A 20,030-nucleotide genomic window follows, 5' to 3' on the forward strand; every position below is an offset into this window, starting at 1 on the left:
CTCTAGCGCTGGTAGCGTGAGAAAGAGACTATGAAACACTAGCCAAGTATATAAAGGCCCATATCGGGTCCTGAAAACCGCAACTCGCGCCAGGCTGCTGAAAATTGTCTTCTATATTGGCGCGAATGAAAATTAAAGCAAAGGGCTTACACAGCGAGTGTTTAAACACCATCCCAGGAGGAATAAAGAAGAAAGGTTGGTTGAGTGAAGCGTGCCGAAAGAAAAGTCGGAGAGCATCGGAGGCAGTGAGGAGATAAAAGTGGAGAATAACAAATTTATTAAGGGCGTCATGACGATTGTTTGATCTATTTGATATATGCGGAGTTTTTACATTCAATATCGAGGATATTTGGTTTCTGCGTTGTTTCTATGTTCCGCAATAACGTGTACTCATATTTTGCTCTGTTGTCGAATTGGGAGGTGGCGGGGAGCGGGAGGACTTACGGCGGAAAGATTGCGAACGCAACTGGTAGCCTTCCGGTAATGGTGAGCGGGTGGACTATGTCATGGCAGCATCAGGATTCTATGTGTGTGTCCCAGATAGTGCCTCAGAAGGGATGCGCTCAAAACGGCGAGCATGGACAATGAATGGAGTGAGTGGCGCGAACGAGCAGTGGTTGTTGCAGTAGCGAGGAACGTGACCGACACGTAAGACACCACTTACAGAAGAAAGCCCAATCGTCTTCAGTTCTCCCATCAGGGGGGTTCGGATATCATGGAGCGAACTGTTGATAACGTGCCATAGATTTCGGAGCCACAAAAACGGATGTAGGAATGATCATCGTACAAGCAGCGTAAATACCAATACCCGCGAATGCATTTCGCGCGATGGCTTGGATGAGGGATGCTATGAGTGTGTTCGATTCACCGGCGTTGCAGGTGGTAAAGAGGTCAGCTGAAGCCATAGGTTCCATTTCACAAAAGACAATCCTCGTTAATGGTGCCCAAAACGGTGACAGGTAAGATATCGGGTGCTCTTCGCATGATGGCGTCGAGGCGGTCTTAGGAAGACGGGCGAATGGTAATTCAATGTGGCGACTTTAGGCCTGCTCAAAGCGCTGGTGCTCCTAGATCATGGCATCCAAGTTAGCACAATTTCTGCACATGAACTGTCCGCTATCCACTTCAAAACGTGCGCCACCTTGTGAGACTCTGATATGTCGCTGTCAGCTTTACGGCACAGTGCCAACACATACTGTATGTACCACTTGTACTACTCCACGTACGTTTACACTCGGGTGCGTTTAGGCTCGGAGGTTGTAGCAAGCCAAAACCACGCCCTTCGAGGTGACGTTCCGCTACGTCACCCAGCAGCGGGCAGGAAGTGCGCTTCGGCTACGGGCTCGTTGCTGCGGCAGCACGCTGATGCCCGCAGCTGGGTGACGTAGGCATAACGTCGCCTTGATGGCGCGCATCAGCGTCCCATTTTCGGTTTCGCGCGCTCTGTTAGTCGAAATTCGATGTGCAACAATACTACGGCTAACTGCATTTTTTGTAAAATTGTAGAACTAGAATAGTGCCATCTGCCACAGGCAACTCTTAAAAATTTAGGAATCTGTTCCTTGAAACACCCTGTGTAACTGAAAACTTCGATTATTTCTTTTAGTTCTGTTAGTTATGTTAGTTCGCTGACTGTGAAAAAACTTGCATTGGTATCACGTTATAGGTTTTCATGTTTTCATGCGTTTAAAAGTTATTTTATTGACTAGAAGAAATGCTGCACAATCTATATTGCGCGAGATTTACGAGCAATGCAAATGTTTGCTCCTCGATGACGGCGACCTTTTTCGCAGATAGCCAGCCAGGCGACTTAGATTAGTAGCCATTGCTAGTTGTGGTAATATCACTACATTTAAAGATGTTTTATTTGTGTACAAGAAACAAAGCAAGCACTGCTTCTGCCAGCTTGCGCTTTTCATAAGCCTTTTGCACTTTACATGAAGAGAGACACTAAACACTTTCCTTTTCTCTTATACCTCATAGCTCCAAGTGTGAACACTTGCAACAACGCGTATGAGGGCGTAAGTACCATATCTAATTTGTTGTACACAACGCGACGAAATTGAGTAGAGAATTCAGATGAATGTTTTGAGGAAAGCACAGTGGCAGGAATGCCAAAAGTATATGGGGGAAAACGGTGATTTGTTCCTTTCTTTTACTCAAAACGCGCACCATTCCTACATCCACTGCGCAATATTTGCGCATACAAGAGAACGTCTGGTAGGCGTGTTTAGTTCATGCCTTCTGAGGTCAACGTAAAATTGCTCATTTGATACATACACAGGCGTATGGATGCAGAACACTTTAAAATGTGGCGTAGAGCTTTTTGTCCTGGTTAAAGGCACCATGCTAGCAATTTTCACATCAAACCTGCAATGAGATGGTAAATTTTCCAATTAGGTCTGACCTTTGAAGAAGAAAGCGAGACAGAGATATATATGCTCCGTGATGGGTCGTCGGGCACTTTTGGGTGAAGGGCATTAGAACTTACTACGACCTAATACACCTTTTATGCTAAGCTTCTTGCCTTGCGCAGTCTATGAGCGCTAAACATTGATGATTCTATAAAATACCGTTGGCCCGGACGTTCTAAGAAAAGCTTCCTCGTAAGACAGTTTGTGAACCTTAACGCCACAAAAACGGTTATCATATGGCCTAATTTAGGTTGTGTTGCATACCTTTCGATCTAACTACAACGACACCGTCAACGACAGCATTACTTTAGATCTCACTCATCGGTGACTTATTTCGCTTGTTCACATATAAGGAAAAGATTTAAAAATAACTGTGATTGAGTTACTAGTCATTCAATATTGTATTGGAAAGCTGTAATAATACTTATGACCTGAAAAAACTGTGGTTACTTGTAGTTTTCGATCACTACGCGTCCAGAAAAAAAGAAAACAAGGACACTTTTGTGCTTTCAAATTGGTAGTCCAAAGGTACAGAATATCTACTGCAGAGGACAACATGTGCAGCAGCTCCGGTGAGTTTAGGTGCCCTCAATTTTCTTTTCCTCCAATAGGCGAAGATCCTACCACCACATTTGATAACGTAAGCTTCTATAGAAAAGTTTGGATACGTGGTATGCAATGTAAAAATAATAATCAAACAACACATTTGCCGAAAATTCACAAGTATACGCTGTAGTGGCGTAGTGAGGGGGGGCGGGGGAGGGGTCTTGCACTTGACCGGAGAGGTAGTGGCTGGGCATTCGGGTATTGTCACACGTCGCATTATGCCAGGTATCCTGATGGGCAGAAATTCAGAGGTGGGCCTGGGGAGGAGAGGGGTGCGCGTGCAAGGTATCAGGGTGGTGGCCCCCCAATGGTCAGGCCCCTGATACCTTGCATTTCGCGCAGTTATGTGTCACTTTGTACTATTCAACCGCCATTTAAAACGTTTCTGCTGTAGAATATTTGAGTGGCGTCATAACACACATCGGGGGCAACTAAACTTGCTTTGACATGCGGCGTTCGCTTTGCTCCGGCAGGAGCTGCTGGCAACCCAGTCGGTTGTTTCTGATTTATATCTCGCAGGATTTTAGAATGAACACAGTGTTATTGCATAAAAATATGGTGAAAATGTTAAGAGGTTTATTAACAACGGATGCAGGCGAACGGATAGCAGTCACAAGCGTTCGGCCAAGGGCAGCAACCACGAGCTCATGCCGGTGGCGATGCTGCTGAGGCACAGCTTACTCTTCTTCATTACAATCGCCCTCCGCCGAAAAAGGCGCCACCTGGCGGCTTAAGGCGAAGACACTACAATTGGGTCGTAGTACGGCTTAATGCGACAGACGTGGACAAGTTCGCGGCCGCGATTTCGCAGGTCTGTCGGTGGCTTGAGGGGCTCCACGAGGTAACTGACGGAGGACGTTTGTTCCAGAACGCGGTAGGGTCCGATGTATTTCGCGACAAGTTTTGCGGAGAGGCCGGGTGTGGGAGCGGGTACCCGAAGCCAGACCAGAGAGCCAGGGGAAAATGTTGGTGCGGAACGGTCGGCAGGTTGACGGGATTGCTGCTGCCACTGGTCCTCGGTGGAAAAAGAGCAGGCAAGCTGGCGGCATTCCTCAGCATGTCGAGCAGCTTCAGACAGCGGAGTACTTTCGGACGCATCAGGTCGATATGAAAGGATTGTATCGAACGTATTAGATGGTTCTCGGCCATATAGGAGAAAGTATGGGGAAAATCCAGTAGTTGCTTGGGCCGCAGTATTGTACGCACACGTCACGAAAGGGAGAACTTGGTCCCAATTTGAATGATTAGAGGCTACGTACATTGATAGCATATCACCTAGAGTACGGTTGAAACGTTCTGCCATGCCGTTAGTTTGCGGATGGTACGCTGTACTTGTGCGGTGAATGATTCCGCATTCGTCGAGTAGTGCCTTCAAAGCATCGGCAAGAAAGGCTCGGCCTCTATCGCTCAGAAGTTCGCGAGGGGCACCGTGGCGCAGAACGAAATGGTGTAACAGAAACGATGCAACGTCGCGGGCGGTGGGAGTCGGCAGAGCGGCGGTTTCAGCATAACGGGTTAAGTGATCCACGGCAACAATAATCCATCGGTTCCCTGCTGGAGTGGATGGTAGCGGTCCGTATATGCCAATACCAACACGATCAAAGGGACGACTAGGGCAAGGAAGGGGTTGTGACGGGTAGACTTGTCTGGGAGGTAATTTACGGCGTTGGCACTGAGTACAGGAGCGAACGAACTTTCGCACGTAGTTATACATACCGCGCCAATAAAATCAGAGGCGTAGTCGACCATAGGTCTTGAAGAGGCCAGCATGCGCGCAGTGTGGGCCTGCGTGGAAAGCGTCACAGGTAAGGTCACGGAGATGTCGGGGTATCAGAAGAAGCCACTTGCGTCCCATAGAAAGGTAGTTACGACGATAAAGGTCATCGCGAATGCAGAAGTGGGTAGCCTGGCGGCGATGAGCGCGAGATGGTGAAGAGGTGGATGGATCAGAAAGGATGCTGATGAGAGCACTGATCCAGGGATCCTTGCGCTGCTCCGACGGCATGTTGTGCAGTGCATGTGATGTAAGTGCTGGCTCAAGGGCGGATAGGCAAGCGTTGTCAGCTGTGACCGGTGAGCGAGAAAGGGCGTCAGCGTCCGCGTGTTTGCGGCCAGAACGGTATAGAATGCGAATGTCGTACTCCTGTAGCTTAAGAGCCCAGCGAGCAAGTCGGCCAGATGGGTCCTTGGTGGTGGACAACCAACAAAGGGCGTGATGGTCAGTGATAACGTCGAAAGTGTCACCATACAAATAAGGGCGGAACTTTCCAATGGCCCAAATAATGGCTGAACACTCTTTCTCTGTAACCGAGTAGTTAGCCTCGGCTTTTGTCAGAGTTCGGCTCGCGTAGGGGACGACATATTCATCGAACCCCGCCTTCCGTTGCGCGAGTACGGCGGAGAGTCCGACGCCGCTGGCATCGATGTGGACCTCGGTGGGGGCGGCAGGGTCGAAGTGGCGGAGGATAGGTGGCGAGGTTAGCAGGCGGTGTAATTTCCTGAAGGCGTCATGGCAGGTGGGCGACCAAGCTGAAAGTTTTTTGTCGCCGCTTAGAAGGTCTGTCAGGGGTGCACTTATGGATGCGAAATTTCGAATGAAACGTCGGAAATACGACCTTAAACCAACGAAACATTGAAGCTCCTTTAACTTCTTCGGTTTTAGAAAGTCAGCGACGGCGCGGAGCTTGGCTAGATCCGGAAGAATGCCGTCTCGCGAGACAACATGGCCAAGAATGGTGAGCTTTCGGGGACCAAAATGACATTTTTAAAAGTTGAGTTGAAGTCCAGCGTCAGTGAGAGATTTCAGAACGTGCTCGAGACGGCTCATATGTGTATGGAAATCAGCAGAAAAGACAACGACGTCGACCAGGTAGCAGAGACATGTGTTCCATTTGAGGCCGCGTAAAATATTTTTCATCATCCTCTCAAAAGTGGCTGGAGCGTTAAACAGGCCGAAAACATCATGGTAAATTCATATAATCCGCCAGGTGTCATAAATGCCGTTTGATGTCGATCAGATGGTGCCATAGGGACTTTCTAGTATCCGGAACGTAAATCCAGCGAAGAAAAGAACTCCGCTCCCTGCAAACAGTCGAGGGCGTCGTCGATGCGCGGTAAGGGGTAAACGTCCTTGCGCGTTATCTTGTTCAGACGTCGGTAGTCGACTCAGAACCGAATAGAGTCATCCTTTTTCTTAACAAGAACGACTGGTGACGCCCAGGGACTGTTTGAAGGCTTTACAACGCCGCGCTTGAGCATGTCATCAACCTGGTCGTCAATTAGACAGCCCTCCGAGGCGGATACCTGATAAGGGCGTTGCCGTAGAGGTGCATGACTGCGTCTATCTATCTGGTGAAAAACGGTTTATGTGCGACTCAAACCGGAAGCAGGGCTGTGAAAAGAGGCGCGGAACTTCTGCAGGAGAGTGAGCAGCTATCTTCTTTGTGAAGATGACGTTTCATCGTCGATGGAGCGGTGGAAAACGTCGAGGAGGGACTGATAAACCGCAGGGTCTCAAGAAAGTGCGCTAAGGTCCGCAGGAGTAGAAGCCTCAGGAGCGCGAAAGATGCAAAAGGTGTCGATCGGCTGAACAAGGCCTAGGCATTCGCCATGATATAAATGTAAAGGGCACGGCGCGGGATTGTCGACGAGCATCTTCGTGGCGTCATTGCAAAGAGTAAGGAGAGCAAAGGGCAGCGGAGAACATTTGCAGCGAAGGAACACTTCAGAGGGCGTAAAGAGAACAGTGACATCAGAAATGGCGGCGCACGACACAGGGACAAGCAGCGAAGAGCACGGAGAAACGGCATTGTCTTCGGACACGAACAGTTTATCACTAGAAGGGTGGTTGTCGATTGTCTCAAAACCGTTAAGCGCAGAAAGTTCGAGTTCGGCGTGGCAACAGTCAATAATGGCGTTGTTATTTGCAAGGAAGTCCCAGCCTAATATAATGTCATGAGAACACGAGGGCAATAAGAAGAATTCGACGGTATACAGAAATCCTCGAATGAAAACTCGAGCAGTACCGGCAGCGAGAGGCGTAACGTTTTGAGCGTTCGCGGTTCGAAGGGAGAGGTCAGATAAAGGCATCAGAGCTTTTCTTAGTATGCGACCGAGTTTGGCGGAAATGACAGATACTGCGGCTCCTGTATCGGCAAGTGCCAAGAATGCGACTCCTTCGACGCACACTTCTATTATGTTGGCTGGAGACGGACGAGGACTCGAACATTGCGACGTAGACACAGTTCGTGCATCGGGAACTGCGGAAATCAGTTTTCTTGCTCGGTGGGTCCGGCACGGCAACGCATCGGAGAAAGCGAGCGACGACGTGGAGATAGTGAGTGGCGGGTATGCGCGGGTGAGCGATCAGGACAAAAGGAAGAGGTAGGAAGGCTGGAAGGCGAAGACGAAAATTGAGCGGGGAAAGGTGGCGCTCGCCAGATGTTCGGGAAAGGAAGCATCCGACGATGGCAAGGGCACGCCACATGACCAGCATTACCACAAGCAAAACATCTTGCACGATCATCGAAGGTGCGCCATTGTTGGGGGTAAGCTCCGACTCGTGGCTGAGCAGTCGGCAAATGCTGTCGATCTGGTAACGGCATAGGATGTGGCGAAAAGGTCGGTGGTCGATGCATAGCGGGCGGCGAAAGCTTTTGTGGGCGAGATCCGGCAACGGCTTCTGCGTACGTGAGAGGTGCAAAGACTGGCGTCGGATCACGTGCTGGAGGAATGGCTTGCGAAACTTGCTCCTGGATGAAGTCGCGGATCGTAGGTGCCAAAGCGGGTGGTGGTTCCGAGACGCAAGACATCAAGGATAGCAGCTGAGCAACCTCTGCGCGACCGAATTCCTGAATCTTCAGAAACAGGGTAGCATGGTCGTCGCTGACACCAAGGCTGGACACAGAGTCGGCGGGCGCAGGGGGACGTCCGGTGTGAAGCCATTGCCTGCGCAACTCGTCGTAACTCTGACATAATTCGATCACTTCAACGACAGTGCGAGGACTCTTCGATAATAACATTTGGAATGCGTCGTCCTCAATGCCCTTCATTATATGTTTGATCTTCTCCTCCTCTGACAATCGACCCGTTCACCCATTTGCAAAGGTCAACAATGTCCTCAAGGTAGCTTGTTAAATTCTCTCAGATCTCTTGGGATCGTGCACGCAAACGGTGTTCTGCACGGAGCTTTCTTACTGCGGGCCGACCGAAAACTTGGGTAAACATGGTTTTGAAGACCAACCACTTAGTGAGGTCGCCTTCATGGTTTAGAAACCATAGTTTCGCAACGTCTGAGACAGAATGCGACAGTTCTCAACTTGGTAGCATCGTCCCAATGGTTACGGGCACTCACTCGCTCGTATGAGGAGATCCAATCTTCAACGTTTTTTTTTTTTCATCTTTGCCGGAGAAGATAGGGGGATCTCACAGACGCAAGGCGTCGGCACAAACCAGGGTCGGCGGCGCCGTTGGAGGAGTTGGAGGAGTGCCACTTGCGTCCTCGGCCATGATGGGGGGTAGAGTGTGACTCCGAAGCTTCAGGGTGGTCGAAACCCAGCAGCCTCCACCACTTGCTAAGATGTTTATTAGCAACGGATGCAGGCGAACGGGTAGCAGTCACAAGCATTCGGCCAAGGACAGCAACCACGAGCTCATGCCGGTGGCGATGCTGCTGAGGCACAGGTTACTCTTCTTCATTACAAAAATATCAAAAACAAAAAAATGAAGTAGAAGGAGTGATGAATACACTACACAAAAAAGTTCCCGCGCTAGTGGTGGCGTTACCTTCATGCACAGTGTCAGCCACAGTGCACATTTTATAATATGTGTGTTGGAAGAAAAAGCTTGGTTTCTATCAGCCACAATGATTAGAACTTTTGAATTCGACCGTTTTTTTATCCCCTACAGACATTTGTATTTATCAATCCGCAATGTCACGAGTGGCATAAGTAAACAAGTGGGGATGAACGTGACTTTCCCGCGAGAACAACCATCTTGGAAACCGACTTGGGGGAAAACAGTAGTTGGAGGCCTGGAGGGCGATAGGAAATATCTATTGTTGATGAAGTTGACACTATGCACAAGGGCTTCTCGGAAGCACTAAACATACGCCATTGATCACCAAAATGTATCCACTGTACTGGACAGTATACAAGAAAAGGTAAATGACATTAAATGTGTTGGCAAATTATTTTGCTGTTGTATATTTATCCTTACACAGAACACATTTTGATACCTAATAATTTTTATATTGTCATGTGGAACCCAAGCAGCTAACAAACTGTGAAGTGTCAAGTAGTATTATATTAGTAAAAGAGAACGTGATATGCATAGCAGCTAGACACAATTAGAATCTAAGCAAGAAATAAACTTGAAAAATGTTCTTCTCGCAGGGCGGATACCCTACAAACTGCGATAACCCGGCATGTAACGGAACGCCCTGTATCGTAAGCACAGCTTGGTTTTGCATGTCATTTCAAATAATTTGACTTGTTTATTTACGTCTAAAATCACGAATCTTTGTTTGGTTTTACACTCGCAGTCGTACAGGTACCTAGGCGCCTTAAGTACATGAAGAATAAAAATACATGTTCAAACAATTATTACTATTTAGGGCGATAAACTGAAAATGTAATCAGCTATTGCAGTAATAAAAGATGATCCCTTCTTGATGCAGGCGAGGGAGGGGGGAAGGCGGTGCCACTCTGTGCTGGTTTTTGGCAGAAATGAATCTCAGAAAACATTTGTGCAACAGAAAGAATGGAAACTTTAAACCGATGATCAAGACGCGACGACATTTATGAAGGTTCTGAAATAAATTCCTGTTTAAGTGAGTTATTTTGGTAAAACCTTTTTTTTTAAAGGCAGAGACGGGAAATTTTTCTTCGAAGCTGCAAATAAATACGGCCAAGGTTTGACCTCATTAACGAAACGCTAGCTGTGCGGGAATAATTTGAATACATGAAACGCGCTGACCTCTTCTGAGCTGACTCAATGGTGTCTGCGAATAATTTCTGACCACCGTCCCAGAAAGGTGACCACGTCAGCCACGTCAGTGGCACACATCAGTACCACAACCACGTCAGCGGCACACGAATCAAATATAGATGCCAGAGCTTCACATTTACTACCTGCACTTCGCACATTCGACAATAAAGACGATAAATCGCGACAAGGCGGCCTGCGTTTCCGGTTCCTAATTCCTGTTAAGAAAAATATGCATCATAATGGTGGTTTGTAGCAGTAGACGATAGTTCAGCAGTGCAGGTAACATTGTCCCATTGTAATTCACTGACATTGTCGTTATCAGGGCAGTAAATAATGTTTTTTTTTCATATACAGCTTGTTCTACTTCACAGTGAAAAAGTGTTCGCTTTCTTTGCCAAATTCATACAGTGTAGTTCTGACAGTTCTAGTTGCATTACAAAATATTCGATTACGGAAACAACAGTTGTCTTGAACTTATTTTTAGAAGAAAGAATCGTTTCTCTTAGCTAAGACGATAAAAATATCGGAATAACATGCCTGGACTTGTTAGGGACAAGACGATCAAGCCTCTGTGCCCTGCAAATGCAGTCATCGTTCTCATTTAGGTTCAGGCTTAACACTTTCAGCCCACATTAATTCTGTTCATTGTAAAAAATTGGTCTTTACAATTTGAGATGTGCATGATCCTTGTAGTAGAAAAAAATTTAAAAATCTGTGCTCACATTTTTCAATCAAAACTTATTAAATGATTCCAAATGGAATCAGTGGGACTTGGTGGACTTGAAACGCGTCGTTTCAAGCAATACGTGAAAAGTCTATTTTAGATGAAACTCTTTCAAGCAATTCTTTTCTTTGTTGAGGCAGAGGTGTGTGCCACACTTCTCGCACCGAATGCGGGAGTAAGAGCACATTCTTGTCTATTTTTTTGTAGTTTGCGCAATGACTTCTTTTTCATCGGACGAATCAATGTCACCTCAAGGGATCAGCGCAAGCTTCGCAACTTCTTTCTTTTTCCCATAAAGCTCGCATGCGCTGATTGTCGCCATCTGTTCCGAAAGAAATTGTTTCCGTATTACGGAGGGATTTCCCCCAAGAAAGTTTATCTACACGGCATAAGCTCATATCAACAGCATAAAATCACAAAAAGCATAGCAAGGCTCCACCAATAATACAGGCTCCTGACGCGATAATGATGCATCAGGTAACACATGCCCAAAAGATGGCCAAGTACGCCATGAAAACGCCGTTTGAGCGCGAACAAACACGCGATTATTTCAGTGAGGTAACGTCAATCGAAAATGTATCGCGTGAGTAGTCAGGGCCGCTACGTCCCAATCATTCCATTTTGAATCATCAAGATTCGCAAAGTTCTCCGGTACCCACTAATACTTCTCGCCGAATAAATTTACTGTGAAGGGATAGCATAGCACGTAATAGTCCAAATCCAAGTGTTCGAGACAAAAATAAAATACTTGTCGTACCTCTGCACGGTGAAAAGAAGAGGGGATATCTCAGCGAATGGCGGGAACAGGGCAAGCGATTCTTTAATTTTTTGTTCAGAGGTGAAGCACTACCTTGAGTCTACCTGCTTGACAGCATATGTAGAGCAAGGGCTAAATATGAGTTGTAGCGTAAGAACAATCATTTTTTTAACCCGGGGTTGCCCTTTGAGCTACAAAATTGATGATTCCACTGGGCCTTAAAGGATTAAGGCTGAGTTTAATAGCGAGCAAGATTTCTCTTCTGACTGCGCCCAAGTGGCCGCAGCGCTTTCTCCTACCCCATGAAATATTAAATTTCTCAACGTGAATGGTCTTCAACTTCATTGAGCCGTTGGTTCAATGCGGCTACTTGCGGCACGAGGCTTTCACCCCGTTTCCCTAAAGATGATTCTGCCGTATAACCCAATTATTTATCTGTCTGATTTCTCTCTGTAACACGCTCTTCTAATACGTCTCTCATACCATCAACGGCTTGCTTTCCATGTTTTTATACTCTAATATATTGGTGAAGAGCACTGTGATGGCATCTGCTAGCGGCAGCTTATCGAACCGTTAGAGCCTTTACGTGGTGGCAACTCCGTGTTCGCCGTTTCATGAATTTCTGTGCAGTGGTACACCTCCGTTCAACTTGATGAACTATGCATGGTAGTGAACAAAACTCAGAACTAACACAAGAACGAAAAAAGAAATGTACGACACGAGCGTTGGAATAATCAATTTCTTTCTTCGCCCCTTGAGTTAGCACTGAGTTTTGTTTACAACAATGAACAATATTGAAATAGTCTAACTTGCAGTCCTAATTGAATATTGGTGACCTCTAATAAGGGTATGTATATCCCCACATCCTTGATAACCGGCTTTTCGCACACACGCATTGATCAGTTATATCAAAGTTTCTAAGGTATCGAAACGTGTACGTCACATGCTCGACATGCAATATGTTTTCTGGGCGTTAGCGCTTAGTGGTCGGTCAGGCATTTGCCCACAGAGATGATCAACGCAGTCACTGTGAAGTTAAACTGATGGGCAAGCTGAAAGCGCGTGGCCCTGTGTTACAAATTCTACTGATTTAGCATTACGTATAATGCGCGTGTCCTCTGCTTCCCTTCAAACAGAAAAAAAAAACGAAATCTGTAGTACATTGTAGATTGCCAGGTGTTCGCATAATATATTAGACGAAACACTGTGATGAGCTCAATTACCTAGTGTATTTATGCTTGTCGCTGGCATCTTAAAGTGCTTAGTGAGGAGGTCTTACACCGAAAAGCAATGTTAAGAAAAATATGAATTTCCCTATTCTATGTGAACACTGGCTCCGTGGTGTGGCAGTCGGAGGTTTCACCTCTCAGCTATTAGGCTGCAGCTGAGAATAATATTGTGACTTGAGATCTAGGGCGCACTACTAGCTTCTATGATTGAATGGCGCCACGCGCTGCAGCTTACCTGCAGGCTAGTACTCAGGCGAAATATTTCAATTGAAGTGATGGTTGAAGCGCGAAAGGCAGGATACGAGAGATCAGGCAGAAACACACGTGTCTCTATGATTTAACGCCAAAGAGCACCGCCTCCACTATGGATAATTTTTATCTTATTCTGAACAGGAGGTGCTTGCATCATTCAATGTGAATGTGTGCTTAATCGATACTTTACAAAATAGCGCCTAACTTATTATTGTTTTGCACCTATCCTAAAGCAAAAAAATAATAATTCCCCTGGGGGCGATGACTTGCTGGCGTGCTAGCGTTGGCAGACGCCACGTCACATCTACAGCCAATCAGTAAACTGTACCAACCTGAAATAATTGAAATACTCCAGAGGTTCGACGCAAAAGTAGGATAGGATAGAGCACGAATAAAAATCAATGTCTCCCAACTTCCCCCAACACCAGTTAGCACCACCTCCAGAAACTAAGATGAAATAGACTTGAAATTGGCATGGTAACCAATAGATTTTAGTGGTGAAGTTGACACCAACATATTTTTCTTTCTGAATATGGTCTAACGGATAACCAATAAAGCTGTATTTAAATACAAACCATGATGAGCTTCTAGTGAATGTCATTACGATACTTTAAGGAAAACAAATATTGATCTTTCAAGTCGTGCACTGTTTATACAAAATGAGGCGAATAAGTGACGCCGTTGTTGATTGCTTTGATGGGATTTGATTACAATCGATGGCAGATATTGGGATATGCAATAAAATATTAAATGAGACAGACTTAACGTGTAGCAGAAAGAGGAACGGGCCAAGCAAGGATCATTGCGGAACGACTGCCGGTACTTAGCAAACGTGAGAACGATGGAGCCACTGTCAACGAACTGATAGCGGAGAGAAATAAAACTAGAAAAGAAGGACACTAAGCGACGTTATTCTGAATATATCATTTACTTTCTCCAAAAGTTTATGGTTAAGGATAGTGTCATGAGAATGAACCTGGCAACCAGTGTCCATATTAAATGGAACGTCGTGCACGAAGTGCGTTAATTGTCTAAAAGGGTTAAAACCGCACTTTAATGCATGTTGTGCATGAGATCAGAAACGATTTTATTTGACGAATTACATATGTGCTAATAAATTATGCATTATAGAGTTCTGCATAAACACAAAATTAAAGGGAAGTATTAGGCTGAGTTAGAGTGACAGATGATCTGTCTTTAAGTTCAATTTATCATTCCATCTGCGCGCCAATGTACCACTTTGTTGCCTAGAAAATGGTCACCGAAAGTCTGGCTGCCGCTCCTCAATTTGAATTACCCGCGCGAAAACTGAGGTGGAACTATCGTCAGACCGTTTTCGAATAGCGTTTGCAACCAAATGTAAACTCATTACGTACGTAAAGATATTGCAATGTCATCGCTGGGCATCCTCCGAACGTTATTGGGTTTTTTGTGGTTCACTTGCTCTATGATAACGTACGTTATTTCGCGAGTTTCACGTTCGTAGGGTTTACGCACGCAAAGAAATAGCAGTGTCCAACATGGCGACCCATGGCTCCCGCTACAGCGTGAATCTTCATCATGGCTACGCTCTCGATCTCGTTGACCACCAGTAATTATTCAAATGTGCTTCCGCTTCCTTTAAACTAACCTGAAACATTAGTTGTGAGTGCATAGCGCGTCCAGTTTCTCAGATCGTTCAGCGATACCAGCGTCCGTAAGCCTAAACGAGACGCGTCCGCATGACAACAATGGCATGGTTGCTAAAAGATTTCCTTTGCTCGGATGCGTTTGACAGTATACACCAGACGGCGCTCTGTTTTCTAACGTCCTTCTTACGTTGGCGCTCCCGCAAGTTAAACTAAAGCTCTTGAAGGGACACTCGCTGTAACACCCCGCACAGTTGTTTGCCTCTAACGTAAATAAAGCGACAAACGCTATTCCAAAACTGCATATTATCACGTCATCTTATCATCGGCCTTTTTCTCTGCATCAGCCACTGTTCCTTCAACTCGCAATGGCGACGTTCCACGAATCGCCCGCCTAGGCTCGCTGTGGACAAATATTTCACCTCCTGCATGCCTCTCCACTACCTCTCTCGCTAATTTTGCTACTCGCTATCCGCTTGAACACATCTCGCCTCCGTCCCTCTGCTTGCTGGAGCCGCTAGCCGCGCAGAAAGTTGACGTCACAAGAGAATGGTACCATAGCCCACTACAGGTGGCGCCACTCCGATTTTACATTTTTATAATTCTCTCGTTAACAACAGATCTGTTGTAGCTACTAATTTTGAATTTGCCATTGCAGCAACTTGATCATTCACGTAGTTCTATTTATTGTCCCTTTAACTATATTCGCCTGTATGCAAGTAAAAATTGCTTATGTCCACATTGGTAAAGCTTGAGCACTTGGGCAAATTTCGAAGAAAAAGAAAAGGTAGTAAAATTTAACAACATTCTTCAACATACAAAACTGCATATCTACCAGTCGACAGGGGAAACAATGAGCCTGATTTCTTCCAAGCAAATTTCTGTCTACAAGACAGAATAAAATAGTCAAGGCAGCTACATGTGCATTGACTATTGAAGTTTTCAACGCGTTGTTTGGCGACAACGCGATTGAATGCTGATTTGCACAGGAAAGACCATCGAACGTTTCCCTCTATAGCAAGTTCATTTGGATAGGTTGGATAAACTTCATTCTTATTTAAATAAACATAAAATTTGTTACATAATTTGGTGATAATAAGAGAGAAAGTCTGTTTTTTATATATGGGCATGGATTGCCACTGTGCAAGGAAAAACAATTGCATCAAACTGCATGGAACACACCTGTCTGCGAGTTCTTAAGTACTTTTAAATTTATTATAAGCATGCGCTATTATTGAATAAATTTCCCGCCAAAAACCAGCTCCTTGATTTAATATTCATTATTTACAGCTCGTATTGACAGCTCCAAACAGGGCGTTTGCTGGTCTTTGCAAAGGTGGCCACTGTGTCGCCTCTTATGAACTGAGTAAGTTACCACAAGCATGTTTGGAATAAGGCTTCTGAAGCCCTAAATAAAATTTCAAAGTCAATTTCTTAAATTTACATTCCTAGCAAAGGGTCTCATAAACTTGAGTCTATTTTATTAGCTAAACACTTTAAGGACAAAAATGTATTATCGTTTAGGAGGCAATCAACTTAATTTTAAATGCAGTAGCAGTGGTATAAAAGGGGTTCAATAGTCCACTACTTTCACACGGGTGCGACTAAATCGACTAAAATACCGACATGTCCGCCCAGATATTTGAAGCTAACGCTGTCAAGGTGCGTTAAAGATAATGTTTGTCGTGATTGGGCCTTTTAGACATGTAGACACTCTAATAGTAGACAAATATGTTTTAATACCTGTACGAGCGACTTCCTGGCTCTTGCTGAGGCGTTCAACCTCTTAATAGTAATATATAGATTCAATTACTGAGACCAGACATTTAACGATCCCCCATATTTGAAATTTAATACTCAATAGTGTAGCGCACGTAAAAAAAAGAAATATTCAGCACTCTCAGTATTATTTCGTTTCAGGTGCAGATGAGACAAGAAGCGCGCATCCACAAATGTACCGCAAGTGTCCAGAGAAAGAGCATTATGGCGTAAGTTTTGAAAAATGTTTTCGAGTGGTTTGCAGCTGATACTAATCCTAATTCAAACAACCATACGTCCACGGAAGCTTGAGTATGAGCGTTAGTCCATAAAATAACGCAGTTGCTTACACGAAGAAACGTAAAATAGACCTAAAATATACTTTATAAGTCGTGTGAATTTCTTCAATGTATCTCCAATTTATATTTTTCTACCAAGCTTGCTAAGAAGATTCATAATGGAAATTAAGGCCATCTTTTCATTTCTATGCATTGCCAATGGTGTCAGTGATTATTTACCAAATATAGGCGACAGATGAGGGTTATATATTTTAGTGATCTTAGCATTTACAAAGAAAAAGAAAACCGATGAAGCAGGTTTCACTAATGCTTTAAACTATCATATATTTACCTGTCGTGGCAGTCAAATGCCTATGCCGTTCTACAATTGAGCATAGGTTCATGTTTGTGCACCAAGCATTGAGAGCATATAATAAAAAGTTGCAGTTTCGCCCGAAACGCGAAGCACCGATTGCGATAGCAAATAATAGACAGCTTTACAATGTAACGATTGTAGTTTTATCAGCAGCATAAATTATGAAAGATTCGATTACTGCCTAAGTTAAGAAGCATGGTGTCAGTGCGCACAGGCAAACATGAACCCATCACACTCGATGAGCGTGGGCACTCGCTGTCAAAACGCTGGCATGAGGAAGCGCGGCATCTGCAGCGAGCGAAGTTAGGCTGGAACCCCATGGCGCGTTTTTCGCGAGCGAAAAAGGCAACGCGTGGCGAACGCCCGCGTTGCCGCCGACGCATGAGCAACCGCACGAAAAAAATGGGGCTCTGCTATCGCGCCACGTTTTCTGGATTCAACGACATAAATTGTCTCTGTTACAGCCTGTATAATATGCCCTTAAAGTTACAGAACCCTACAATAAAAATAATGTTGCTGTAATTACCCAGCGACATGTTTCCAAAGTTTATTTATCAAGCTTCATTTCAACACCACGATTGTGCGCGAAACTGCGACTATGTACCTTCTGCATGCTGAGCGGCCGCTGCGTGTTTACAACTTGACGTAGAAAATGGAGTCTTCGCCGCTTACTACCGAGCACAGGAGGCGATTGCTACTATTTAGGGCGTCGTTGAAGGTCGCTTTCTCCATTTTGGGTGAACACGATGGGCGAACGATGAAGTGTGGCACGTGTTTCCTCGGACGCGCGCGCCAGTTCTGCCGAGAGAAAAAAAGTTCCGTGAAAGAGGTTACGCCGAGACTCGCGGAGAGCAGGGCTATTAGCCCTGAGAAATACCTACAGGGGCGCTGCGAGCGCCGCTCGCTTGTCGTCAGGGCACGGAGTCGCGCCTGTGAGGGCGCCTTCTGCAGTGTGTCCGTTTGTTCGCTGTCGTTCCCTGTGCTTTTATACTTATGACGGTCTTCTCAAATACATTTTACGACGTATTAATTCGCGCGAACTTATTCAAACAGCTTATTTCCTAGACGACAATTTATTTATCAAGGGCAACGCTGCAGTGTCAGCCGAAGGAGCTCAGACCAGCCCATTGCGTGTCTTTCATGCGCGGATCTAGACTTTGAAAATTGAAGAACTGATAAAGAAAGCATAAATAGCACATGACTAATAAAAGCATAAATGCATAAACATAGCACATAGGAATCCTGTTAGGATACCATACCTCAGGCAGTGGTGGAACGAGCGTGTCACTATGCCTGCTACATATGACTGGTACATTTACCTTGATTTTAACCCATTAAAACGTGTTTGCTTATGACGAGTAGCTCATGGTATAATATCTAATTTTTCATTTCTTCACATAAAAGCTCGGCAGTAACTCGAGGACCTGACAGTGCAGTTTAGATTCAACCAGCACCACTTGTTCTTGGTTCCTTTACCTGCTTCTTAAAATTAGGCCGTTCTTCACCGGTTAATTTCAAGTGGCGGTAATTTGAATTAAAGCTAATTGAGGCTTTCAACTATTTGCAGAATACGCAATGGACTGTACCAATATTTATTCACGGTTCCATGTTCCACGTTCAAATCACTTGTGCAATTTGCTGCTGCTTGTTTCTTGAGGAACAGACATCACGAATCTATTTGGCGAACTGACACAGGCTCCTCGCCCCAAATTTTTTTGTGAAATATGCCTTTTGGACCGTATGGCTGCAGCTAGAAAGAAGCCAAAGCCTCATTCATTAGCAGTATGAGGCTTGTTGAAGATATCATTATTCCCCTGCGAAGGTCAGAAATCAAGTGAATTGATTTGAGGCTTGTGGTGTCTTCTCTATGAGGCGGGTATGTGAGGTTTTCTTTTATGTACTCGTGAAGCGAATAGTTCTCAGTCTGGTGTAGTTAGGCAACGCAGGATCGAATTTTCCTCTTCATCACAGCCTAAGCTACACTGTATGCAGCTTCGAGTATACCTTAGGCAATGCAATTGGCGCTTAAAGAACTGCTTCATGCTTTCAATTCGAAGTTGTAGCAAACTGATGGGTTTCGCGAAAAATGCGTGTCTCGCCATAACCACAGTCGGTATATTTAGTTGTGTAAGGGCTGTGCCATGAAGTAGATAATCTGATAAAGGCATCATGGATGAAAGCCACTGTGAAACATTTTCTCGCGTGCAATTGATAGGCTCTCGATGTTAACCACGAAACTGTTCATTCAGGTGGTTGCTGTTATGGTATTCGTGAAATATATACTTACTATACGTGACACACCGTCGCGTTAACAGCGATGAGCAGTGCGTTTTCTGGGTGCCTGTTTCAGAGAACGCTGAAAGTATTAGGAAACATTTTCATGCAAAATGCGTGCTTAACTCTTCCTTTTACGCATTAAACAAGTTGCCATATTAGACTAGAACAACTCACCATAGTAATAAGAATCATCATAAAAGATTCGCTGTGCAGTTACCTTCTAACACGCATTTATAATATTGACATCAAGACTTTTCTTCCCTGTAAAATACAATGGCTCCCATAGATAAGCACTAAGGGACTGTTAAGTGTTTTGCGCAGCATCCTACACAACTTCGTGTGTTGAAATTGCAGACATTCCTTTTGCGCAAAGTTTATGGACAGACACTGCGCACATACGCCTTCCAAAACCAGTAGGCCCCTTCAAAAAAAATCCACGCCGCAAATTTTCGCCACTCGCAGTGTCGAAGAAGAAACGGCCGTTCAGGCATGACAGAAAACAGAAGCCGGCATATCGTTCAATAGGTACGGCTCGAGCCACCCATACCCCAAGCATGCACGAAGGCAACGAGCGCGCGCAGCAACCGAGCGAGCGCCGTCCTGGCCGTGACGTCACTCGTAGAGGGCGCCACTCCAACTTCTCGCCGCTAATAACAGGGCCATCTGGTGGCGAAAAAAAAATGCCAGGTGACTGCACTCTGAACTCTGATTGGCAAACGCGCACGCGACGCGCGAGAGGCGTTT

The 20,030-nt window shown here is 45.3% G+C and overlaps 1 protein-coding gene across 1 annotated transcript in view; it reads left to right on the top strand.

The window, feature by feature from the left end:
- Positions 1–20,030, top strand: part of LOC119464792 (uncharacterized) — a 33,663-nt gene that overhangs the window by 12,563 nt on the left and 1,070 nt on the right. Inside the window, exons 5-8 of the mRNA XM_049655318.1 lie at positions 1,984–2,021; positions 9,413–9,466; positions 15,888–15,963; positions 16,518–16,585. Coding sequence (XP_049511275.1) covers positions 1,984–2,021; positions 9,413–9,466; positions 15,888–15,963; positions 16,518–16,585 — 236 coding nt within the window. The remainder of the gene's footprint in view (positions 1–1,983; positions 2,022–9,412; positions 9,467–15,887; positions 15,964–16,517; positions 16,586–20,030) is intronic.

This window comes from Dermacentor silvarum, chromosome 9 (assembly GCF_013339745.2).
Source record: "Dermacentor silvarum isolate Dsil-2018 chromosome 9, BIME_Dsil_1.4, whole genome shotgun sequence".
Classification (NCBI taxonomy): domain Eukaryota; kingdom Metazoa; phylum Arthropoda; class Arachnida; order Ixodida; family Ixodidae; genus Dermacentor; species Dermacentor silvarum.